At 34.8% G+C, this 27,916-nt stretch overlaps 2 protein-coding genes across 5 annotated transcripts in view; both read right to left on the bottom strand.

Annotated features, from left to right (window-relative positions):
• The window catches only part of inpp5l (inositol polyphosphate-5-phosphatase L), a 37,379-nt gene extending 28,953 nt beyond the window's left edge, over nucleotides 1-8,426 (bottom strand). Inside the window, exon 1 of one of the 2 annotated variants that reach the window (XM_051117085.1) lies at nucleotides 7,943-8,426. In XM_051117085.1, the coding sequence (XP_050973042.1) occupies nucleotides 7,943-8,002 (60 nt within the window). In that variant the 5' untranslated portion in view covers nucleotides 8,003-8,426. The remainder of the gene's footprint in view (nucleotides 1-7,942) is intronic. The other variant, XM_051117084.1, reaches the window with a different exon arrangement.
• A 4,820-nt stretch (nucleotides 8,427-13,246) lies between these two features.
• LOC127169588 (glycerol-3-phosphate acyltransferase 4) overlaps nucleotides 13,247-27,916 on the bottom strand; it is a 32,160-nt gene continuing 17,490 nt past the window's right edge. For 2 of the 3 annotated variants that reach the window (XM_051117083.1, XM_051117081.1), the window contains exons 10-13: nucleotides 27,277-27,362; nucleotides 24,933-25,061; nucleotides 21,234-21,313; nucleotides 13,976-19,667 (exon numbers count right to left, since the gene is read on the bottom strand). In XM_051117083.1, the coding sequence (XP_050973040.1) occupies nucleotides 19,559-19,667; nucleotides 21,234-21,313; nucleotides 24,933-25,061; nucleotides 27,277-27,362 (404 nt within the window). In that variant the 3' untranslated portion in view covers nucleotides 13,976-19,558. Of the gene's footprint in view, nucleotides 13,925-13,975; nucleotides 19,668-21,233; nucleotides 21,314-24,932; nucleotides 25,062-27,276; nucleotides 27,363-27,916 lie in introns of those variants that run through there. The other variant, XM_051117082.1, reaches the window with a different exon arrangement.

The following is a 27,916-nucleotide window of genomic DNA, read 5'->3' as shown; positions in this document are numbered from 1 at the left end:
AAGACAAGAATTTGAGGTTAAAAAGTATATAAACTGTAATTTGTTTTAGTAAATGACTAATCGTTTTGCTAAATAAGACCTTATTCCTTGGCTGGGATCATATAGAGCCCTTTTAAGTTGCATTGAAACTGCAATTTGGACCTTCAACCCATTGGCCACCATTGAAGTCCACTATATGGAGAAAAATCCTGTTTTTTTTTTTTTCAGAAACCTTCATTTCTTTTCGTCTGAAGAAAGAAAGACATGAACATCTTGGATGACAAAGGGATGAGTAATTTATCAGAAAATTTATCACCAATCCTTTAACTTCATGGTAATTGCAAATAAATCAAAATGTATTAATCACATCTTTATATGTAATTATATTGTATTTGACATATGGTACTGCCAAATTCTAACAAGCAGGATATTTTAATGCGATTTCTACTGAAACTTGTCATGTATTAAAGTATATTTGTAATTAAACACACTTGTAATTCAGTACATTTAAAATAAATTAACTTTTAATGTAATATTGAATAACAAACTACAGTTAAAATAATAATGCATTATTAGCCAACATATCAAAATAAGTGCACTTCATTAAAGCATTAGCAAGCATTACTAAAACAATGATTCAAAATGTTTTATTTTAGGATAATTCCATGCAAATGTCAACCTTGCCATGAAAAAAGAAAGTTTTTACCAAGGGTTTTTACTATACTAATAGCACAGATGTCAACTTTTGATGGTTCAAAAACCCATGTGAGGTCTCTCTTAAAGTTCTGAAACCTTGTTTTATTTTTAGTGCATGATTTTCTGGTAAGTGCTATTTCCAGGCTTGTTACATCCGTAACAGTACATATTCCTCACATCAAAATTAAAATAAAGTACCAACTATATGTTCTGTGAAGAGCCATCGCTTCTCTATTTGTTGGGTATTAATGTGTCAGGTTTGTGCATTTTAATTCACAGAAATCCTACAAAGTATGTCGTCTCTCAAAAACGGTGTTCTATTTTTGTCACATCCATAACGCATGATGATTTCCCTTTTTTAACATAGAAAACTCATGCATAGACTGATTTTTCTGATGTTTAGACTCCATCAGCAAGGGTTTATTAAAATATAAACAGATGATTCTATATATTGGTAACACATATACCTTGATCTTTTTTTTTCTTTTTTGTGCAGATTTTTAGGGAAAAAAATGAAACTGTACAACATGTGAATTACTTGACTTTTTTACTACATTCATTTTTGGTAGTATCATGAAATTAGCCAAAATATGTGATAAAAACATAAGCAAAAGAGCAGCCCAATTTGTTGTGTACCTGCAGATTCATAAATAATGAAGGTCATAAATAATGAAGATGAACTATTCAGAGGATAAGTATGCATAGCATGCAAAATAAAGAGTTAAAAAAATTCAGCCACAGAATGACTAAATGTTACACAACATATTCAAAGATATCTTTATCCACTTCCTAATAACGCTGGTTGCTACAAAACAGACTGGTTTTATCAGTGTCTTAGTTGTGTTCCCCTGTGGTCTGCAACACTTTAAACCACAAGTGTGAAATTTACTTCACTCCTCTAGTCAACTCATCGCAGAGCAGTGAGGTAAGGACAGGACCTCGATTAAGAACTGTGATAGAGAGCCGACCACTGCTGAAACATACATATTGCATGGTTTCTTTTGTTTTGGCATCTCTTTTATGCAGTGATCACTCAAAAGAGCGCAAACACTGACTACTCCCTTCTAGAGCTCGTCAAGCATGCAGTGAAACCAGGTCAAGAGAGTTCGACTGCACGGCAGGTGAAATAATCGCAGGATCACACTGACTCGTAGTGAAATTGACAGGGCCTAGAATAGAATTGCATCTGATGCAGTTTACACTGTTACTTTGATCTTCTAAAGACCTTTTATGGACTGTCGCTCACATGCCTTCTTTCTTTGTGTTTTTAGTTCCACTGAATTTGAAGGGTGGGGAGGCCAATGGAAACTTCCTTCATCTCATCTCTCAAGAGGATTTCCCAAATTTGCAATGCATCATTTCCTGTTGCCAGCTCCAGCCCGTGCTATCACTCGACTTAAAATAGCACAGAAGAACTAAGTTCATTGACTTAGCGCGCTTTTAGATGGCAGGTAAACACTGCAACGTCTTACAGGGGACACGGTCGGAGGGACAAGATATTTTTAACCTGCAGCTCTGATGAAGTGCTGATAAAGAGTTCATCAGATACGCTTGCACCTGAGCATTCAGTTATTCCGTCACAAACTGTATGATTTGATCTAAGATGCATGCAAGTCAAAAACATGCATGCGATGTATTTGCTGAAACACTCGTTGCATTATAAGAACGTGCTGACAGAAGAGTTTTTAGCCTTAAACATACTTCACGCAAGAATGCGAGAACAGAACTGCTGCAATTCAAGACAGTTGTCATTAACGTATTGGCTTGATACTCGTTTGGCAAGATTCCCATGATCTACCACGACAGAACAAGAAAACAAGATTTTAGAATTTATGCACTTTATGTGACCTAGGAATTGCAGTCATACATTATCTAGAACACATATGATAACCTGATAACTTGACTTAACTAACATAGTTATGAGATCTAATATGCATTGGATCAACCAACACGCTATTTTTGTGTGAATAATAAAATAAAAGATCAAGTGATGTTTGTATATGAACAATTAATTACTCTGGACAGACAAAATCACACTTATTTTTAATAAAATAAAGGGTTTTGTTTTGTGGCATTATAATTTTACTGTAACGCACAAAGAAATTATGATTTATTATTTAAATATTTTGAATACTAAACTACTAGTCAAAAGTTTTTGAACAGTAATATTTTTAATGTTTTTAAAGCGGTGCTATTACGCTTTTTTGAATTTTAGTCAGTGTGTGGTTGGTATGTTTGGGCTTAAAAAAGATCTACGAAGTTACAAATCTCAAAGTCCACTCCAAAAAGGAGATATTTCGTTTGTAAAAAATCCCTTTTCAAGAACTACAATGAACAGCTCCTTTGGACTACAGCGTTTGTTTTCCGCATGCAATGATGTCACAACGCGGTCCATTAGAAAATCATTAAATTAAATCCCGCCCACGGAAATTCGAATTGTTGGAGGGAGGGTAGGGAGGAGGTGGGGGATTAGTCTAACTTTAGCGATGCAGTGCGGAGTACCTTACACTGCTCCGGGGGTTTAATAAAGGCCTCCTGTATCAAATCGATGCATTTTTGTAAAAAAAAATATCCATATTTAAAACATAAGAATCTAGCTTGTGCTAACAGTTGTACATGGAACCTGCTTCTTTGACAAGGGGTGTGGCAGTACTGAAACACCATCTAAGCTGTTCGCTAATCACAACGCACTGGGATAGTTAACCAGTCATAACACATTTTCATTTTTTCAGAAGACGGGCCTTCATTTAACCCGGAACTAATCAAGCCTTGTGTGCCAGGCTGGGAAAAATGTATTGTACCAATGTAAATTATGTTAAAAATAATAAGTTTTTCGAACCACCAAGCATGAAAGCATGTTCTAGTACACCCCCCCAAAACAAAATCAAGACTTTGTAAAAGAGCATAATAGGACCCCTTTAAAGAAGTCTCTTCTACTTACCAAGCCAGCATTTATTTGATCCAAAGTACAGCAAAGACAGTAAATTGTGAAATATTTTTACCATTTAAAATAACTGTTTTCTATTTGAATTTATTTTAAAATGTAATTTATTCCTGTTTTCAAAACTGCATTTTCAGCATCATTACTCCAGTCTTCAGAGTCACATGATCCTTCAGAAATCATTGTAATATGCTGATTTGCTGTTCAAGAATGTACAGAGTATCTATTTTTTTACCTATTGTGACAGGACAGTTTAGAATTGACAGGCAGTGAAGTGGGAGAGAGAGGGGGAGTGGGATCGGGAAAGGAGCGCAATGGCACTGTATGTCGGCGCGCTGCCCACAAGGCTATTGGCGGCGACACATTTTTTCAAAGCTTTTGTAAAATTATTCACTATACCATTCAACATATATGGGGGGGGTCAAATGTGATGATAAAGACATTTATAATGTTACAAAAGATTTCTATTTCAGATAAATGCTGTTCTTCAGAACTTTCTATTTGTCAAAGAAACCTGAAAAAAATACTCAGCAGTTTTCAACATAATAATAATAATAATAATAATAATAAGTAAGGTTTTTTTGAGCAGCAAATCAGCATATTAGAATGATTTCTGAAGTATCATGTGACTGGAGTAATGATGCTAAAATTTAAAATGTATTCAAATAGAAAGCAGTTATTTTAAATAGTAAAAATATTTCAAAATTGTACTGTTTTTGCTGTACTTCGGATCAAATAAATGCAGGCTTGGTGAGCAAAAGAGACTTTTTTAAAACATTAAAATCTTACTGTTCAAAATCACATTGTAAAATGCAAATTTAAGTATACATCGTGACAATATTTGCTGCACAAATATACGCTGAAAGCAAATATATATGCAAAATATATATGCTATATTTTTGTAAAATATATTTATTATGGCTTTGAGTCTCAATGGATTGTAGAAATCATTAGCATCATTGGTTTCTAGTCACTACGCTTTTAGGAAAATGCATTCCAGCACATTTCAACATTTTCTGCGAGATTCATCACAAGTGTTATCACCTCAATAAACATGATAAATCATAGTTGATAAATCATAGTGGACAGGAAAAATTTTAACCATTTTTGGAAGTCTGCTACAACATTTATACTGACCTATTCGAAAAAGAAGAAGCGAGGAAGGGTTGAAGTCCTTTGGGAAAAGATATTCATCTGTTTACAGTCACAATGGACTGTGACATGTGCTTTTTCTCAGCCAAACATGGCCGGAGGAAACTGGGTACGGGGCCAAATTTCCACTTGTAGCTTCAGTTATGCACAATGAAGCCAATGCTCTAACAAATACGACTAAAACACAACTACGGAAAATGCACAGTATGTGGGACTCAACAGCAAGATTTTATCTATATTTTTATTTTAGGAATAATGTGAGTGGTCAAAAAAAAAATGTTGTACAAGACTGCCTTGAATTCAGGCAATGCCTGTGCACTCCTTCAGTGCAAATGTGTAGTATTTTTTCCTGTTTTATCATCTAGAAATTTGATCGTTTAGAAATGTAGCACAATGATTTGGCATGGTGTCAAACATGATTAAGCGCAAACATTGGACAAACTACTTTTGATGATGAAACTCAACTAAAAGTTCTATCCAATGTGAAAGTCTCAAACTGTTGCATGACATAAAAAATAAATAACAATCAGTCTACTATCTATGGTTCTCCCCGTATATCACAGTCACCTGATCCTAGCATTAAACTTACAGCCTCTATTACCATTGTTTATACACCAAAAAATTCACTTTTGGACATTTTTCATGTTTTAAAGCTATCATGGTTGCCTAAAAGTCATCTGAGCAAGTAGTAATTCAACAGAGACTAGCATCAACTACCGCTGACTAATTTCATTAGAATCAGACTAGTCACTATTGGAATATGAACTCTAATGAAACTAGTCAGCGTTAGTTGATACTAGTCTCTATAGAATTTACTACTAAATCATTACCTACATACTACTAGAATAAAACTAGTACATATTTAAAATAAGTAGTGAAACAGAAGATACCAGATCTAGCAGTTTCAAAGAATGTATAAACAGCTTGCTATAAACTTGTAACCTGTATTGTTTTTAGTGTTTAGTGTTTTAGTGGGAAACTTTTATTATTTTTAATTGCTTTAATTTTTTTAAGTTTTAGTAATTTTGTTGGGGTTTTTTGGGGGGTTTTGTTGGTCATTTTTATAGTACAATACCAGTCAAAAGTTTTTAAACAGTAAGATTTTTATGTTTTTTAAAGACGTCTCTTTTGCTCACCAAGCCTGCATTTATTTGATCCAAAATACAGCAAAAACAGTAAAATTTTACTATTTAAAATAACTTTTCTATTTGAATATATTTAAGTTTTTAAATCTATTCCTGTGATTTCAAAGCTGAATTTTTAGTATTATTACTCCAGTCACATGATCCTTCAGAAATCATTCTAGTATTCTGATTTGCTGTTTAAAATAATAATAATAAATGTTTTATTTTATATGTTGAAAACAGCTGAGTAGAATTTTTTCAGGTTTCTTTGAAGAAGAACAGTTTTTATCTGAAATATAAATATTTTGTAACATTGTAAATGTCTTTATCCTCACTTTTGATCAATTTAAAGAATAAAAGTATTAAAATAAATAAATAAAAAGATAAAAAATTATACTGACTCCAAGCTTTTGAACGGTATGTTACAAAAGCGTTTTATTTCAGATAAATGCAGATCTTTCTGTTCATCAAAGCATCCTGAAAAAAATATACTTAACTGTTTTAAATACTGATAATAACAACAATAATAAATGTTTCTTGAACAGCAAATCAGCATATTACAATGATTTCTGAAGGATCATGTGACACTGGAAACTGAAGTAATGATGCTGAAAATGTAAGTTTGATCACAGAAATAAATTACATGTTAAAATATAATCAAATATTAAACTGTTATTTGAAATCATAAAAATATTTCAAGATTTTACTGTTTTTGCTGTATTTTTCACATTAAAAATCTTACTGTTCAAAAACTTTTGACTGGTAGTGTATATATGTATGTCTACTTAATTTTTATTTAAGGTTTAGTTTTAGTTATTTTAGTTTGAATTTTAACTAAATGAAAACGAGAAAGGCTGCATTGCCAACAAGTTTAAAAAATTATATTATTTTATATATATTTTAGCTAAGCAAAAATGTTTTTGGTGGCTTTTTATTAGTTTTAGCAACTACAAAAACCCTGCTGACATTACTATTACTATTCACAAGCACAAGTGTATTTTTTTTCTCGAAAGTATGGACTAACATTCTTCTTCTAGATGTTCATAACGAAAACATTTTTGATGGTTTTAGTTTCAGTAACTTAAAACCCCGCTGCCAACATTAGGCTACTGCTCACAAGAACGTTTTATTTTTCTCTTCTAGACTAACATTATCTTGTCTTATTTTAGACGTCCATAACTACACGACAGAGTGTTTATCAGTACCCTATATAGTGCTGCAGCAGCTCAGCTCCCCGGTTTCGCGGTAGCGCTTTGAAAAATCTCACAACTGACTGTCAGTTTCCTGTTTTATTTGAATACACACACAAACCGGTGGCGCGGTGTGTGATAGGTCGTTAGACGTGTGGGGAGGTGCTGTCAGAGAGCAGACCGTGAATGGGAGAGGATATCACTCTAGACTGGGGACTCGAGTGCGAGAAAGGCCCAGTGGAGCGAAGAGAACCTTAAGTGTGTTTCACTGCAGCACCTACAGCATGGAGGAACGTCCAGCTCTACCGCCGATTAAATGAGAAGCGTCGGGGACGCTGACGCAGGACGCGTTCTTGCGTTCGAAAACAGCGAGACGCGGCGTAACGGAGACGCGTTTTAAAAGTTGAACTTCTTTTAACTTCATACTGCGTTTTAAAAAAAGAGACGCTTAAGCTGGAAAATCAAAGGCGAGTTATGTTAGTCCAGCTCGTGTTTATAACAAAATAATATTAATAATAAATAAAAAAGCGCAGAATGACGCATGAAGGCGTCCCTTGTGAACGGCATCTTAGATTATAACAGCGGTTGAGTTATAAAACAACACTGAAATGTGCAGTGCAGTAATCAAACGCGCTTTTTTAAAAACGTCAAAAGGTTGTTTTGGCCTACCTATATATTCACACAACGACTATTTTTTAAGAATAGAACGTTACCCAAGAAATACAGGTAGCGTTCAGCTGCAGGTTATCTAGCCAGCTGCGTTCAGTTGCAAAAGAAGCAGTTGTGAAATAACGAAAGCCTGCGCAGCACTGCGCATATTCCGGATGGAAAATAATAAGGGATTTAAAGAGGTGACTTACATTGTCAAAGAGGGATCCAACGTTTGCAGTGACTAGTAAGACGTCCGTGTACATCTCCATGATAAGAAGCGAGCTGGAGAAAAGTCTAATCTGAGGAAGGAAATCCCACTCGCAGCTCTTTGGTGGAAGAATAACAAACGGCTTACAGATAAGATGAGAAAAGTCTAGCTATCTCGCCCTGAAGACAGAGCCCACGAGAGCGACGCTCGCATCTCCAGTCCTGCTGTCATGAGGAAACCTTCACGTTCACGGCGCTTCGCTTCTTCAGTGGCTCGGCGGTGAACACGGAGGGATTTCTCCTCCTGTCCGCATGGTAATTGGACTAGGTTTCTAAGCTGAATTAAGCCAGCGTCGTAGCATCTGTAGCGTCGAGGTTCCTGCCGTGCCAGACTAAAGCAAACTAGTTGCGCTGTCAATGTTATGTTGCACGTCAAGCTCCGCCCTGCACATGTAGTACTGTGAGCTACTGTACAAACGCAAAGCGTCAAAGTTTCCGTGTGTCACTCAGACTGAAGCGACGCAAATGCATCTAGGCCTTTTGTACTTACTGAGCTTGTGTCAGCTTACATACTGTATCTACACACACAAGTACATACACTGTTTTTATCTCTGCCTTTAAAACGCTGAATCAACCAGAATCTTATTTTTTTTAATAACATATATATTTTTTTTTATTTAACCCTTTAACTGTCATTTTTTAAAATAGGCATGAAAGTGCACTATCCAAACTTAAATTGTTGTAATTCATGAACACGTTGGAATACAGATCTAAGGTTGGTCTCTTTTTAAAGAAAACCAGTCAGCAGATTATGGCAGATTTTTTTCAAAATAATACATTATTAATAAATTATAGAAGTTTAAATTTACTAATAACAATAATTACATAATAACTAATAATTACATAACAGGTTTCAAATTGAAGCCTTATGTCTAAATACGTTTTGTTCCAAATTTGAAGTTGATGTGAAAAAAATTGAGGTTCCTGTGAAAGTTTGTTTAGAGCGTTATACCACAAACTTTATAGAAATGCATTTTTCTGTCACAAAAGTCTAAATTTCTCTGTCAATTTTTAGCATTTCCATGGTAACACGATGTCCGATTTCAAAATGGTTTTCATAGGATGATTTTTGGGCTTCTAAGCTTTCAAATGATATATAATTTATGATGATTACTAAAATATTTGATAAAGAAAAAGGACAACGAAAAAAGAGCGCCAAGCGTCCGGTGGGACGGTGACAGTTAAAGGGTTAATATTCTCTTAAAGGGATAGTTCACCCAAAAATTTAAAATTCTGTCATTTATTACCCTCATTTCGTTCCAAACCCGTAAGACCGTCGTTCATCTTCAGAACACAAATTAAGATATTTTATGAAATCCAAGCTTTCTGATCCTGCTTAGACAGCAATGCAACTGACATGTTCAAGGCCCAGAAAGGTAGTAAGGACATTGATAAAATAGTCCAGAGGTCCCCAACCACCCAGGTAACCCACTACCGGGCCATGGCAGAATTTCTACCGGGTCGCGAGAACGTTCTTGGTGACATTTGTATAGATATGATGCTCTGTTATTTATTGTGGGTAATTGATTGTTCTAATTATTCTGTACTTTCGTTGTATGCAATTGATATGGAGTCGCAATTTGACGATTTCATGTTAAATTAGTAATTAAAAGATTGCTCTGATCTGTCATATAGCCTATTAGGGCTTAAACAGATCGCAGTTGATCCGTGATACGTACAGACCAGATCCAGACAAACAAAACAGAACTCAATTCGTTACTTACACGCTGTTCTGGCACACACCCAAAGCACGCACAAGCATAGAGACGTGTTTCAGACAGCGCGGCATACCGACTTGATTCCTCTATCACGTCTCCCTGTGTTTAATATACACAGCTATGCTTGGGGGTTAAATCGCAATATTGGAAATATTTCTGTTTTAAACCATCAAGGCGAGCCAATGGATATCATACAAGCAACGTGCAAACTTTGCGCAATAGTTATGCCGGTGAAGGTCTTAAATTCAGTTAATTCACTATACAGAAAGTGAAAGTAAAAAACTGGCGAAGATTTCTAATGCTGCATTAACGGCACATATTCTCTCAGAGACGACAAGAGACTAATCTACTTCAACATATGCTGATAATGGTGTATCACTGTCTAAAATTAGTGCCCCTCCCCATCCCCCCTGGTCCGCGAGAATATTTTGAAACCATAACCGATCCGTGGAGTAAAAAAGGTTGGAGACGCCTAAAATAGTCCATGTAACATCAGTGGTTTGACCATAATGTTATGAAGCTACAAGAATATTTTTATGTGCAAAGAAAGCAAAAATAACTACTTTATTCAACTATTTCTTCTCTTCCGCGTAGGGATGCGCAGTAAAACAGTACTGGAAAAATACCGGCATATATTATTTCAAACGGTTCGATACTATCATTTGTGTGCGTCCTAATTTGCTGCGAGATGAAACTCCATCAATGTGCTCGAAAGTAGTAAATAAAGACAACAGTGCAATATGGTATTATTTTGTATACAAAACAGATGATAAAGTTGAACAACCTGAACTTACTGCACCTGTATTCACAGGAGGCAACACATCAAATCTTGCCAAGCATTTGTCAACTTACTCATCCTGATCTTTAACACAAACTTAGAGATTGACAGGTGAGTGCATCATTCATCATTCATAAATTCAGTTTTAATTAACTTCAGTTCACAACTGATCACCGCACATACCTAAGATGTGATACAGAGTAAACACGAAAGCTCAGATGTGTGTGACACGCTAAACCAGTTTAGCTTTGGTTACATGATATTTGCACTTTCATTTCAAACAATCAAATATTAAACTGAATATGAATGAAGAGTTTTGCTATATTAATTTTAGTATTAATAATATGAATGGAACGTCTTTGCTGCATCTCTGACCGCTAATATGAAGCAGCCAAGAGAGCACAAAAGAGATTTATATTTAATGCTTTTTCTTTCTCTGAGTCTGAAATCTGAAAGCAATCAGACAGAGACAGAGATAATAACGTGATTTTGAATACTCTGACTGATAGAATAAGACTTTACAGTAAAGCAACCTTTGTTAAAATTCATTAGGTAAGCTGACCTAACAGTATTACAGCACTTATTAATCTAGGTCAAGAATTTGTTATAAATGATAAATGAACTAATACATGTTTAGTATATGTTAACATTACTTACTAAGTTGTTTTCAGTTCACTTATCTTTTGAGGCTGGTTATTTGTTACCTACACTGTAAAATTTTAAAATCAAAAAATTTTAAGTTCAACTCAAAAAAGTTTAGTCAACTTGAAATGTTAAGTTGTACTAAGTGACAACTTAGATATTTGAGTTCATTCAACTTAAAATTTTAAGGTAGCTGGGTAACAAGCCCAGCTTTTAAGTAACAAACCAAATAGTTTCACTTAGTACAACTTAAAAATTTCAAGTTGACTAAACTTATTTAAGTTGACTAAACTTAAAATTTTAAGGCTGCAGGGTAATAAATTATTTTAAGTTGACTCAACAAATTGTTTTTTTTTTGTTGTTGTTGTTGTTGTTGTTTTTTATAGTGTATGGTATCAATACCGAGGTATCACCTTCTGGCATTGTACCGAATCAAAAATTATGGTACCGAACCATCTCTACTTCCACGTCAGTCTCCGCCGTGCGTTCACAAGAGTACCACAATGCATGCTATTTTATAATCTCTTGAAAAGTTTACACTAGTGCATTTTCATTGTAAAACGCATAACTTTTGCTACAGTTACATCTCTCGTTTACACTACTCTGGCGTTTTTAACCCTTGAAAACAGAGACTTTCGAAAATGCTGAAGACCCCGTTTTAGTTTGAAAACTTAAGCGTTTTAGACCACGTTTACACTAGTGTGTATTTTTTATTTTTTATTATTTCGAATTTTTATCTTTCGAAAAAAACGACTGATCGTTTCGCTAGATAAGAGCCTTCTTCCTCGGCTGGGATCATTTAGAGCCCTTTGAATCTGCATTTCAACTACATTTTGAAAGTTGAAATTTGGGGCACCAATCAAGTCCATTACATGAAGAAAAATCCTGAAATGTTTTTTCTCAAAAACCATAATTTCTTCACGACTGAAGACAGAAAGACATGAACATCATGGATGGCAAGGGGGTGAGTAAATTAATTGTGAATTGTTGTTCTGGAACCTTAAAGAAAATATATGCAATTTATATGCAATTTTATATTATTTATTTGAAAGAATTATATATTATATAATAGTGTAGTAATCTAATTACACTGTAGAAGATGTAATTAGTACCTAGTAATTACTTACTTTTTTACAGTAATTTATCGAACACTGTTTGCTCAGTAACGTTAATTTTGATTTACAAAAGGTCAATGTGTATTCAAAAGACTGAGCCCAAGTCCACACAGAAAATCTGTTTTTGGAGTTTGGGGATTTCAAGTCTATAATTAGACAGCACTAAAAATATATATATTACATTTATTTCCTAAATATATACAAGTAAATTTGTGACATGGATCATGTGAACTCTTTTGTTCGAAAGGTCAGATTTCCTCCCATTCAAGCACAAGATGCTCTTTGGATTGTTCTCAAATCACGCTGGAAAACATTATTATTGGGTTTCACAAAAACACAAACTTTTACACATAACAAACCAAATATTCTTCAGTTCAACTTTTCAGTCAAATTGTTTATAATGTATTAATATTTTGTTACACAACATACTATTATTAACATATTTTGGGATGTATTCGTAAAGGTACACCAGAATTTAAACTACAATAATCTAATATAAAACACAAAGGATAAATATTAATTTCTGGTTACATTTTGTCAAACAACATTATATGCAGTATTCATAGTATTTACAGTAAGTTGTGTAATATTTATTGTATCATGGCATAAGGTATTTAAAAAAGGCACCACGGTTCTACTTTGTATATATAATATTCATATTTTATAATTGTATTGACTTAATGTTACACATTATCATGTCCTCTACAATGAATATATACGACAAACAAAAAAGAACCACTAGGCCTCAGGTTAGTATTCAGTACGTATTATTGTTTAATAACAATGCCATATGTAATATTAATGATATTTACAGTACACCATCTAATATTTATTGCACCACGGCATTAAAAAAATCCCGCCGGCAATATTCTATGAAACTAAAACAAACAAAAATAACGGATGAAAGTCATTTCTGTTCTGCTTCCGTGCTGTCGCAGTACCACAAATTAGATAAATGAACACATCAGCTGATAATCTAGTTAGTCTGATAGATTTAGAGCTGGTAAAGGTAAGGTAATTGCTCAGAAACCGAGGCACGTGTTCACATGCCCAGTCCGCTCTGGCAGACACTTAATTGGGGTCATTCTGAATGTTCCTCCAAAACTGATCTGGAGATCTGGAACTGACGCCAGAGTGATATTCACCAGATCCAAACACAATGACTGATTATGGCTATTATAAAGATCCTTAAATATCTAAATTGAATCCAACGGACACGTGGAAACAATGACCATGCAATTTGTACTCCTAGTGTACTCTGCGTGCTGTTTTTTGTTTTGTGGCCCATCCATTAGCTCTTTAGCAGGCTGAAGTCATTGTATCCCCTCTTGGTCTACAGGATGTTACCTAAGAGCTGGCACTTTTCAAGAGAAATGTCACCGAGAGGGAAAATCTCTGTTTCTCATGCCTGAGCCCAGCAGCGGCAGAATGAATGAATGTTTATAATTCATGTTAAGTGAAAGGACTCTGGCAGAACAACTTGTCCAGTTCTCAAGTCATACGTCACTGTTCTAATAACCAGTTTTCCATGGTTTTTTTTTCAGCCTGCTCCACCTTTATCAGAACCAGGACAAGCTTTTTGTGTGGGTGGGCTGCATCTTTCCTGTGCCTGATGAGTCGGCTACTGTGCCGTGACGGACTTCAGACAACGTGGTGAATGCATGGTGTATCCTTTGAGAAAAAAAGCAAACATAGCCATCATAAACTAGACACTGAGTGGATGAAGTGCTGAAGTTCTTTTATTTACATATATGACATATTTATACAGTTGTACATACTGTATCACATACTAATATATCAGTCAGTGACATATAGATGGATGTATTGGCAAGGTGCTGTTTCAGAGCATGGCAGCAGTCAAATCACCGGCGATGCTGTTATGACAGATAAACCCTTGTCCCATGCACACATACACCGTAGTGTTCCCCAAAGAACCTTTTAAAGAATAGTTCTTAAAAGAACTGTTCTTTTTAATGTGTAAAGAACACCTGAAAGATCTAAAGAACCTTTTTCCACCATAAAGAACCTTCTGTGGAATGGAAAGGTTGACTTTAAAGGTTAAAGGCTCTACATGGAACCACTGATTCCAATTCTTTATTTTTAGTGTAGGAAAGAAACCATAGCATAGACATGTTATGTATCCTCCTGAGAGTCAGCAAAAGAAGTTTTTTGTTTGTTTAAGATTTTGTAATGTTTTTAACTTTCCAATGACTTGAAATGAAAAACATGGGCGGGAATCATAATTTACTGCATGTCTTTTGTTGCGGACATCAGGACACAGTTAAACAAATGAAGGCAGGAAGCAAGTTTATATTAACAGATGTTTTGCAACTTGCAATACAAAGAAATTTAGCCAAATTTTGTCATATTTCATATGACTTTTTTATTTTTATTTTTATTTTTTTTTTTTTTTTACAAATTTACCACGTGAGAAGAAAATATCTATTTTTGACAACTTACAAATAAATTATATACACACACAATTTACACGTAATGCAAGGATATATAAAATGGATCTGAACGAATAGAAGACATTTAAAATGTTATAAAATATTTCCATTTTAAATAAATGCTGTTTTTTTTAAAAATATATCAGCATACTAGAATGACTTCTGAAGGATCGTGTGACACTGAAGACTGGAGTAATGATGCTGAAAATTCAGCTTTGCATCACAGGAATAAATTAATTAGATTTTTAAATATTTTTGAAAATAGAAAACTGGTATTTTTAAATTGTAATAATATTACTTTTTACTGTATTTTTGATTAAATAAATGTAGCTATAACGAGCATACACTGCTGTTCAAAAATTGGGGATCAGTAAGATTTTTAATGTTTTTTTTTTTTTTTTAAGTTTCTTATACTCATCAAGGCTGTATCTGTTTGATCAAAATTTTGTGAAATATTATTACAATTTAAAATAAAAGTTTTGTATTTTTTAATATACATTAAAATCTAATTTATTCCTGTAATCAAATTTATCATCAATGCTGGAAACAGTTGTGCTGCTTAATATTTTTGGGACCTGTCATACTTTTTTCAGGATACTTTGATTAATAAAAAGTCAAAAAGAACAGTGTTTATTTAAAATAGAAATTCTGTGTTACAATGTACACTACTATTCAAAAGTTTAGGGTGAGCAATTTTTTTCTTTTTTTAAAAAAAGAAATTAATACCTTTATTCAGCAAGGATGTGTTAAATGGATAAAAAGTAATAGTAAAGACTTACATTGTTAGAAAAGATTTCTATTTTAAATAAATGATGTTCTTTAGAACTTCTTATTCATCAAAGAATCAAAGAAAAAAAGTATCACAGATTCCAAAAAAATATTAAGCAGTACAACCGTTTCAAACACTGATAATAAATCAGCATATTAGAATGATTTCTGAAGGACCGTGTGACACTGAAGACTGGAGTAATGATGATGAAAATTCAGTGCTGCGTCATAGAAATAAATTATATTTTAAAGTATATTAAAATAGGAAACCAATATTAGAAATTGCAATAATATTTCACAATATTACTATTTTTTCTGTATTTTTGATCAAATAAGTACAGCCTTGATGAGCAGTCCATTAAAAAATTAAAAATCTTACTGATCCCAAACTTTTGAAGGGCAGTGTACTTTACGACAGTGGAAGTTACAACATAAAACAATACCACTGTACTACTGTAATACAGATTTTTTAAAAATAATTTATTTACTTTGCTGAAGTACATGTTTTTGTGATGTCAGACCTTTTTTAAAAACAATAAGAGGAAGTCGTCATGGCCAAACCGCTAAAGTTTTGTATCTCTGAAAAGCATAAGGCAGTTTTAAGAATAACTGCTGGATCGCAGGAGGATACTGAACTAATGAGGAACTGCAAAAACACTGAAAAAAAGAGGTGAATTAGTATTAGTCCTACATGATCAGTGACTCCCTCCAACTGAGCTGTTCTAGGATCTCCAGTTGAACTTCTCATAAAGCTGAGAACTACATCACACCTTAAATAAAGGTTTTAGCTGTATATGATACACTGTGATCGATCACGTTTATCTGACCTCTCTATGTTTCCACAGGGCCATTTAAATGCACTCAGTAACTCTACAGAGTCATTCCCACATATTGAGCCCAGCAGCTGAACTGATTCACATGCTGGTATGTATCCGTGCTATTTCAGATCACAGCTGAGCTGTACACTTTAATTATATTCAATCTGTTTATGACTGTTAAAGTCAGTTGAAGACTGACTTGTCTTTAAAGCTGTAATTAGTGAAGTACCACACCACTTGTGGCCAATTCAGTTTCATTTTTCACATAATCTCACTTTCTTGAGTGAAAAACCGTTGGGGGAACTATATCGTACAGTACACGCCTTCTTGAGAGCTGATAACCAGGCTCTGTGAGAAATGTTGCTTTTACACAAGACTAGTGAATGATGATGGTTGAATGAGAAAAACTAAAAATAACCATCTAAGTTGGTGCAAGATGGCTGCACACACCCATATAAGGGTTGATATTAAAAGCTTCACAGCTGGAGTGTCATTTGAGAATCAGGTTACAAAAAGCTAAACAAACAAAATCTTGTTTCGTCAGTGGTTGTAACCAAACATAGTCCTGAAATGAAAGACCACTGATACACATAGGCTACATCTGCAGTAGCAAACTTCCCATATAGTAGGCAAAAAAAAACAGTACGAGTAGTATGTACGAATTCACAGTATTCATAAAAAAAGTGGGTGAAAAGTGAATGACGCTACTACTATAAGACACAAGACAATTGCAACATGACGTATAGTACATCCAGACTTTTGTAGCAGTTGTGAAGTAATTATTCAAAAGTAAGAGAGTATGCGATTTCAGACGCAGCCTTTCTATTTACAGAGCACGTTGTGAAAATACTACTTTTTCATTCTGCTTTATTATGAGCCCTTTAGTGTTTTAGTTTTAGAGCTAGTTAGTTGCATACAGTGTTTCCCGCATGGGTACTCTGGACATTGTTGCACTAAAGCTTAATTTGCAACGACGTGACATTTTAAAGTTCAGTAAAGGCCTGTTTAAGACTAATGTCAAATCAATTAATCGCATCAAAAATAAAAGTTTGCATTTACATATGTGCGTGTGCTGTGTATATTCATATGTATATACAAATATACACACATACATGTATATATTTAAGAAATAAATGTAATATTTATTTTTAATGCTGTCAAACGATTAATCGTGATTAATCACATCCAAAATGAAAGTTGTTTATTTATCATTTATGTGTATACTGTGTATATTTATTATGTATATATAAATACACACATACATACAATACATAGTTTGAAAATATTTACATGTATATATTTATATTCATATAAATGATATTATATATATTTTAAAATATAAACATAACATATTTTGCCTAAAATATACATGCATGTGTGTATATTTATATATACGTAAAAATATACACACACATATATTACGTAAATGCAAACTTTTCATATTTTGGATGCGATTAATTACGATTAATCATTGACAGCACTAATATTTATGTTTATAATATAATATAAATCATATATGTGACCCTTTATAAATTTAAAAAATATTTACACGTATATATGCGTTCATATTTATATGTTATCCTGGACCACAAAAACCAGTCATAAGAGTAGATTTTTTATTTTTTTTTATTGAGATTTAATTGAATAAACTTAATTGAATAAGCTTTCCATTGATGTATGGTTTGTTATGATAGCACAATATTTGGTCGAGACACAACTATTTGAATATCTGGAATCTGAAGAAAAAAATCACCTTTAAAGTTGTCCAAATGAAGTTTTTTAGCAATGCATATTACTAAACAAAAATTAAGTTTTGATACATTTACAGTAGGAAATTTACAAAATATCTTCATGGAGGAAAAAAAAAATAAATAAATATAAAAAAAAAAAGAAATCAATAATACAATATAATGTATTTTTGGCTACTGCTACAAATATACCCATCCTACTTAAGACTGGTTTTGTGGTCCAGGATAACATATAAATATGAACACATACATGCGTGTAAATATTTCTTAAATATATAAATATACATTTGTGTATTTTACATATACACAGCACATATATTATGTAAACACAAACGTTTATTTTGGATGCCATTAATCAATTTGACAGCACTAGCCTGTGAATTTTCATGTTCATTCATCTTGTCTGCAGTTTTTATGCATTGGTCTGAATAGACAAAAATCGCACACACAAATAATCAGACATCTTATTCAATCAAATCTGATTACTCGCTCAAAATGAGCCCAGAACTGAAAACTGTGCAACAGAATTTTAGAGTTTTGTTGTGAAAAATGTATTTAATTAAAAAAATGTTACTGATGTGTTGAAAAAATGTGTTATTGTTTAACAAGTTTTATCTGAAAACAATCCTGTAGGAAACACTGGTTGCATATATACAGTACATGCTGCATAGTGTTGTTTAAACATCACAAACAATGGTTTTAATTTGAATGTGTGCAGTACCTGAACAACAGCTCATAGAGTTTTCAATTGGCCGTCACTTAGCCAATGTCATTAAGACTCTTATAATTTGACTTCCAGATATGAATGGAAATGGCAAGAGTTGTGGATCTTTCGCACAAGGATGAGAAAAAAAATAAAACAAACTCTACTCAAACCCTTCACACAGGTTTGATTGTTTATACAGAGGTATTTTGAAAAGTCAGTGCAGATTATCTGCAAAGGTCAGGATAACCTTGATGTCTTCAAAACAAATTGCAAGTTTTCCATGCATATTTCTGCTGTTTTCTCCTGTTAAAATCTAGGATTGAAGTGACTCACGCAGCAGAAGTATAGCAAAGAAATGGAAATGCTCTCGGACGCCTATGTGCAGCCTGATGAGGCGTTTCCTTCGACCATACATGGCCATCAAATTTAATAGTTTGCTGCATCCTAATGACACGTTAAGAGTAAATGATAATGAAAGAAAACAAAAACTAACCAAGTAATGAATATAAAAGGAGAGAGAAACCATTAAACTGTTGTATTGCGTCCTTACGACTCCTCATGAGTGACTCGGCCACTGCAGACTGAATCACGCTACATTGACTTCAGTCAAAGAAACATTATGCATCAAAACACATCTCATGGTGTTTTGATCACGATCTGACCTAACACTGGACACGCTCTGGTCCTCATAAACATGAACAATTAAACAAGGACGGTTCTTGTTATCTGATGTAAAACAAAACCATAACGTCGTTGTCCAGGTCTCTGAACCGTTTCTTGGCCTCCAGGTTCTCACCTGAATCATCTTCCTCTCCTCAAGAACGACTACGGTCCTCTTGCGTTCCAACCAAAATCTTGCTGTAGAGTTTTTGTTGCTCCTCTTTAAAAGTCTCTTTCACTTTCCCTCTTTTCAACCCACCGTCCCTGAAAAAAAAAAAAAAAACACATTTGTTTCAACTAAATTGTCATTTACCGAAAATAATAATAATTACCTAGTCTGGTTACCAGTTACCTAGAAGGGTTTGGGCTTTGTGAGCTGTCCAGGCTGGCAGATCAGCTCAAACCAAGCTCAAGACCAGACAATTTATGTTTAAACAAACAGTCAGTTATGTAACAGCTCATTTTAGTGTTTTTATTATTTTTCTTGGGCCTCAACAGATGTGTTTAACCTGTAAAAAAACTGCGCTTTAAGGCATTTTAGCACATATTTAAAAAGACATTACAGATTATTTAACAAGTCTGTAACCACCTAAGTCAATCAAAGAAATTCAGGTAATTTACTATAAAGAAGTTTTTTATTAATGTTTATGACTGTTATAGTGCCAGCTGTTTACCTCCATAAAACTTTGCATGCTTGTTTAGAGTCACCTGTCGCAAGTGCTCACACAGTTTTGTGAAGTTCTGAGTTTTCATTTAGGCTTTATAGGCTTTTCGGTATATTTGGACATGCCCCTTTTCTAAACGACCCCATTAAAGCTTCCCAAAGGGTAAATTTCAACATTTTTTGAAAATTATTGATCTACAAGGTCCAGAGAATTGTACTTCAGTGTTTTTTTTCCCCATGAAAAACCTGACTAGTTCACAAAAATAGTTTTTTTTACATCTTCTCAACCATTTGACAAATTTGACAGCAGTGGTTCTAGAGGCAAACTTGTTCAGAATGAGGAGGTCTATCATATGATATGAATATTGCGTGGATGTGAGAAAAAAAACAAAAAAAAAAACACGTGACGTACAATCATTTACGCCCTTGAAAATGGATATCGCTCCCCAGTGGCTGATTTCTCTCAAATTTCTCATGAGTCAATCAGGCCCACCAAATTTCATTCCGATTGACCTCCGCTGACCTTATCTAATAGGTACTCAAACTTCATGGGCCAATGGCAGCCATGTTTTTTGAGATCATCCTGCATTGGTTTGGTTCCGATCGGGCGAGAAACATAGGACTAGTTTGCAAAAGTAGGTTTTTCAAAAAATCCAAAATACCCAAAAATTTAACCAACAACACACAAGACACTTGAGCCTGTGACTAACAGTTTACAAGTTACGAGCAATTTCGTACTTTTGATCGCTGTAGTGCCCCCGTCAGGTTGACTGGGGCGAGCTTTGGTGACGTTGTTGGCAGCACAAGTACTACCATCCCTCCAAATTTCAAGTCTCTACAACTTACGGTTTGGTCTGCCTGATCAGTTTTACATGGAGATTGCCGATCCTTGGCCATTCTAACAATTACAATTGGGTTTAAGCGCTACACGTTCAAACCCCTAATTACAGTAAAAGACTGTAAAATTGCTATTTTTAATTGGTCAAAAGTAAATTCTCTTACTATATATGGTAATAAACTGTAATAATGTAACCAATGGGACATTTCATACAATATTCATATAAAATACAACCACCTACCCTACCTTTAAGATTCATCTTATTTTGTTAAATTATGTTTATTTACATTTTTTTTTTTTTTTTAGACAGACATGTCAACTGTCTTACCACAGAAGGTCCACCAGACCACCCTGTCTGGCAATGGCTGCTTTTACTCTGTTAGCAAACTGCACTGCATCTTCACCTTCCTGTAAGGAGACAAAAACAACCTTGACAAATCCTTTTAAAAAGTATTAAGTGTCTAAAATGTATTTTTATATTGGTTACAATTATTTACATACACAGTTAACCTCATGTTCATTTATAACTGCAGAAACAGCTATTATTTTTCTGAAAAGCAAAACAAACTATAAATACCCGGGACCCGTATGGGTTCGGGTCTATATTTTAAATGGTCAGCCAGGTCCAGGTCGGGTTCCAATCTATTACCTTGGGTCCCAGGTCTGTTTAACATTTGTGTGTAATACCCGAATTGATCGGAGAACACCGCACCCACCAATGATCAGTGTCGTTCAGCACATTGCATGTGTTTTGTAACTTGCGACTTGTAAAATTAGGATGAGAAAAGTGTGAGTGGGAAATAAGGTGGAAAAAAAAAACATGCGTGACGCAAAGTTAATGTTAGTACTGCAAGCGGATGGTATCAAGCAGTCTTTAAATTTCTCCTTTAAGCTTCGTAAGATTAACTAGGTGGAGCTTTAAGCAAATGGTTTGTATTGTTTTCTTTCACTGAAGAAGAGACGCACCTGTTATTGAACACGCACGATGGTGCAGTGCAGGGTATACGCAGGTATACGGCATACCCACTTCTAAATCCACTCTGATGTGCATCATTCAGTAGTGTCTTGCATTACCAAAATTATGACGGTCCACCACATGATATCAAATCCAGCCGCACGTGAATAAATGCAAATACTCCATAAAAGCAAGACCGTGGCGCCGGCTTCCTTTGAAATATGATTGCACCCACAGCCGCTTCGTCCTGCTTCGTGACAGAAATGCCACCTGCATGCGCAAGAGCATGTCAGGGGAGGTGCGCAGAGTGGGTAACATGATAATTAATTGTTGATTACTAATTTGAATCAGTTCATTATAACGAAAACAATACCTTAAATAAATTTAGAGTATACCCACTTCTCCAGACACCACTACACCACTGCGCACGCAGTAAAGTGAAACACACTTCTTGTTCTGTGTGTTTTTTGAAAAAAATAAAATAAAATAAAAATTGATCCGAGCTGGAATAATGAATAGATTAAGAAGGCTCTTTCATTTGGCAAGAGAGAGGAACAGCCTAACATGGACGGAAATGTTAGTGTCCAGGAGGATTGATCGCAGTCAGGACTACTAACAGTAGGTAAGCCAAAAAGTTTTCTTTGCAACCTGTTTATTGATTTGTTAATAGCAGTTTGCTGTGCAATATGTGCCGACCGGGTGCAGTCGTGTCTGTGTCTTCCGGATTCGGGTGCAATTTACGAATAACGGTCAGGTCCACGTCAGATCCGGGTAGTAAATTTAAGGCATTCAGGGTTTCTGCAGGTTTTATGAGAGTAAATTTAAGACTTTTTTAAGACCTTTTTAAGACCAATTAAAGAAAATTTAAGGAAAAACAAAATCGAAGAGAGAACAATACAGCAATATGTTCTCCAAGTATAATTCGAGTTTTACTTTAAAATGAGCAGCAATTCAGCGTCTAGCAATTGTTTGTTTTTAGTTCATTTAAGTTTTCCCTCTTTTCCTCCCTTTCATTCGGTAAAAGCGCTGTGCATATTTTACTTTCACTTGCGAATTAGCAGCAATTCCGCCTCAAGCAGTTGTTTGTTTCTTGTTTAAGTTTTCCCTCTTTTCTTCACTTTCCTTCAATTTTAAGTAGCTTGTAAAAGCGTTGTGCACATTTTTAGATCCCTGCATTTCAGCCCGACTGCCCTGACTTTTTATGCTACTTTCAGGAGAAGCCTAAAACTGACCTAGGGCCAGGTCTGTTTTAGGCTTCTCCTTATTTTCACATTTTATACATCCACCAATTATAGTGATGATATAGTGCTGGTGGAAACAACTCGAGACTTCACTTTCACTTTCGAGACCGGCTCGGAAGGCGTTTAGTGTCTCTGTTAGCAGTGCTTTATATAAAAGCACCGTTTGCAGTTCTGCATTCAAGCGCACGCAATAGGCTGAACCTTGCAGCAAAGCACCGGCAAAAGTTATTACCAAGAATGTGTCGGGGGTAAATACTAAGGCGATTTTTGAACTATTTATTAATAAACTAGTGTTTTCTGAGTCAGTGTCGCAGTTGCCGATCCTGACTCGCCATCTCCTCTTTGGACGCGCCTTTAGAGAGAAATGCATCTTTACAGATTAATTAGTGAAAGAGTTTTTGTTTTCGATTTGTTTTATTTCGTTAAAGTAGTACTTTAAAGCTTTCAATAGATATATTTATCATGTCTGTGAGGGATGTATTCGCTGAGTTTCGGTTCATTTTTGTGAAGCGCTCCTGTTGAGTCGACAGAAAGCGCATTACGTTTTTTTTTTTTATATAAAAGCACCGTTTACAACGTTTTAGTGATATAGTGAGTGCACACAAATAAAAGTACTCTTTACAGTTCCGAATAATGTATTACTCTTACATTTATAAGCAAAAATGACTGAAAAAAATGCAAGTGATCGCGCTGGCGCCGCATGTCCTGCAAAGCGCGCTTCAGCTTCCTCGGCACAAACGATTGGATATGCGCCCAATATAGCACAGATTTATCTAGGTTGAAACACTTAAACTAACATTGTTTTATACATGAACTGTTTTACATCTTTATAAATATGTTTTAAGGCAAGTCGTGATGATTTGAGAATCCGCCATGGTTTTGTCTTTTTAACCTCTCTCTTCTTGTCAGTCAGCTCGACAAACTCTCTTCACGTGATAAATGAAATCTGATCTGTGACTGTCCTTTGGCACGCTGCATTGAGAAGCCGCGTTCAGTTTTAATTGTATCATCTGTTCTCTAACTGAACTAAATTATTTTTATTACAATAACAAAAATCAAAACGACAAGTTTTTCTTCGGGTGACTGACAGACGAAGCAGCACATACCGCCATCTACTGCATATTGTTTCGTTAATATGGAGTGACCTAAGCCATGTAGCACAGAAGTTATGCTTTTGCTTCACTTTAAAATGAAATACATCAGGAAACAATCCCTCACGAAAATTAATGCCATGATCATGAACTTAAGACTTGCTGCTCTGATTTAAGACCTTTTCAAGGCCTTAATTCATGGAAAAGCGATTTAAGACTTTTTAAGACTTTTTTAAGACCCGCGGAAACCCTGGCATTTCTCGGGTCTGTACGGGTTCGGGTCCCACTTTCAAGTCAGGCTAAATACGAGTCCGGGTCGGTTCTGTGCAACAAATGTACATGGCGCTCTTCGGGTTCGGGTATGAATTTTTGGACCTGTGAGGACCTCTACTTCCAACAATATTCCAGTGATTTTCCAGAGAACTTTTGCAGCATTCAAGGTGGGGTGGATGACATTAGGAAAATGATTTACCTATGGTGACCATTTCAGGGGTTTTTTTGGGACGGGAGCCTTTACATGCGTTAAAAACAATGGTGTATTTGTTTATTTGCATGCCCACATGCAAACACAGATGTCCATTTCCAATCTGTGGTGGGTGGACAAAACTCCAAACCCACACGGGCTCATTTGTGCTTAATTTGTGTATTAAATGCACCCATGCAAAAATGGGATGGGCAGTGCAACTCATTCATACCACAGATTTTACTGCATTCACAGAGGATGTATGCGTGCACCTTACCTGGCGGCTCATCGGAGGCAGGTACCACACGCTGCAGACGATAGCCCAACTACTCATCATCCGGAGTAGGTAATTCACCATCCCAAACTTGCTGCTGTTCCAGAAAGCCTCCCCAAACCGAGGGTCATACTAAAAAAAACACAAATGCATGCAAATAAAATGCAGTGCAACCACCAGCACTATGCTGATGAAAAACAAAAAGACATTTTCTTACTCAAATATTCTTAAAACAAGAAAACAAGTTGTAGTAAAACCTGTTTTCAGATAATATTTCTTCAATTAAGTTTGTTTTGTTTAGAGGTTTAAAAGTTATATATAAAACGTAAAAATTTAAAACAAAACCTAAAATAAAAAAACACACATATATAGTCTTAATAAGTCGTAATGTCTTGCACAATTTTGCTTCTCAAGTAATCTTGTTTTAAGGATGTTAAGATGTTACTGCTGACAAATGCTGATTAGGACATCAACATCCTAATCATCAGCACTTCATCATTTTTCTTACCATACGAGCTGATAAAGAAAAAGAAGATGTACTGTAATGTTTGAAAACAGCTTCACAGCTCAGAACAAGAGTGAAATCATACAGCCTACCAGCTGCAGCGTAAAAAACAAAAGTGAAGTATTTATAGAGCATGACTGATAATTCAAAACAGTCGATAAGTTTGAAATTAATATGTCCAGTGTGTTTCAAGCGTAAAAGGTATGTGGATGGGCACTTATACAGAGGGTATTTGCACATGGAAATGATCAGTGAAAGAAAAGAGGACACTGTGGTATTGCTAGATTTTTACATTTTGAGAGACTTGATGCCAGGGTGTTGTGGGTGGTTTTAAACATGTTGCTATGCTGTTCTAAGATAGCTAGGTGCTTGCTTACTGGACCAAGTCAAAAAAGTCCACCCCCAAGTCCCTAGAGATGGCTAAGGTCTCTCCATCTATAGGATTTTTTGTTTTCGCCTGTATATCATCCACCAGCCATAACTCAGATCAACAAATAGCACACATAACTCAACATGTCTTCAGTTTTACAGTGGGGTTCAAAAGTCTTAGTGATTTTTTTTTATTTTTATGCATTTTTATGAGACCGGGCTCTCGAATCAGTACATTATAACGCAAACAATACCTTAAAAAGGAAAGGAAGCAGATTTTTGAGATCACATAATTTTAAACCGGTAAACTCCTGTTAAGTCCAAGGATCCAGTAAGTGAAAGCATTCAAACAGTAAGTTAAAAACAGCACTAATAATGCAGAGAATAGTGACTTATGCCCAGATGCCGGTAAATCATTCTTTTCAGGGTGTGTTTGGCTTAAAAGCAGGAATGTTTTATAATGAATGCTCGCTAAAGGTGTTTTATGCAGGGTTAGATAGTGATTCTGAATGGATCCATATAGTCGAGCGGTACAGTCAGGACTTGTGCTTATTTGTATTGAAAACGTTTATTTAATTATTGATTGATTGATTGAGGCACTATACATACATTGTAAAATATGAAAATTAAACTAGTACAGTCAGGACCAGAGGTTGCGCTAAACTTTAACAGGGTCGTAAAAATTCTGTCATATTTGTATTTAAAACGTTATTTAATGATTAATTGATTGACTGTGGCAATATACATTCCTTGTGAATTACACAAATTAAAATGTACTTATTTATTTATCTAATTTGGGGGGTACCAGCACTTCTTTTTTCACTTTAAGCACTGGCTACAACAATACTTTTTGTGCGCAAAGAAAACAAAATAACTTTATCGTCGGCTCATGCGTCGTGGTACTCATGAATGTGCGTCGAAGACTGACACAGAAAAGAAGAAATTGTTAAATAAAATAGTTGTTTTTGTTTTCTTTACGCACAAAAAATTATTCTCATATTCTCATGTGGACTATTGTTCTTACTACCTTTCTGGGCCTTGAACGTGTCAATTAAATTGCTGTTTATGCACGGTCAGAAAGCTCTTAGATTTCATCAAAAATATCATAATTTGTGTTCTGAAGATGAACGAATGTCTTGCGGGTTTGGAACAACATGAGGGTGAGTAATAAATGACAGAATTTTAATTTTTGTGTGAACCATCTCTTTAAAACAAAAGAGGACAAACCAAATACTATGACATTCATACTAATTATTTAATTCAACTTTTCACACAAATGCTGATAATGTAATTCGTAAAATAGCAGTATTTTCATTAATAGTCTCAGACTACATTGTGTATCATTTCGGTATCATTTATGATCATTGCATAAACATTACAAGACATGTTGTGCACCAGTATTGCATAATCATGTTCAAGGTTTGCTCATATCCCTAATACAGGGTATTAATTAGGGAAGTGAGATTTTCTGACCTTTATGGCGACTGGGTAGACGGTTGAGCCGATTTCAAAGCTTCCTTTCTTGAACATCATGACTGATGTGTTATTAATGCAGGTACCTGGAGACAATTTATACAATAAACACATGAAACATAGATAACACCATATTAACAACCAACATGTTATATATGTATATGAATTTGTAGAGAAACTTTAAAAAGTCTTTTACAGTAATTTGTTCAATCCAGGGTTCCCACACCTTGGTTAACTTCAAATTCAAGAACCTTTTAAGGACTTTCCAGGTCCAATACCCTCAAATTCAAAGACTTAATGTGGGGACACACTTCAAGCGAAAGCAAGGTTACATCGTGTTACCTTGTAAGATACGTTGTTACAGTTTTCTGGTGTTAAACACAACTAAGCAAAAAAAAACTTTTTTTGTGCATACATTTTAGGCCATATGACAGAGATCTGATATTCTATTTGTCGTATTTCTGTTTTGCATAAAACTGAAGAATATTCGGCTCTGCACCTGGCCAAGTGATGGTCCTTTTGGATCTCTGGCAAGCCATTCTTTGTAATCTTAATTATTCTAATTAAAAAGCCCCCAAAGTAGCGCAATGACCATATCCCATATCAAAACTCAAAATATTTCATTGCCATACCTAAAATG

Source organism: Labeo rohita, chromosome 8 (genome assembly GCF_022985175.1).
Source record: "Labeo rohita strain BAU-BD-2019 chromosome 8, IGBB_LRoh.1.0, whole genome shotgun sequence".
In the NCBI taxonomy this organism is placed as follows: Eukaryota; Metazoa; Chordata; class Actinopteri; order Cypriniformes; family Cyprinidae; genus Labeo; species Labeo rohita.
This window is presented reverse-complemented; position numbering and strand designations above follow the sequence as displayed.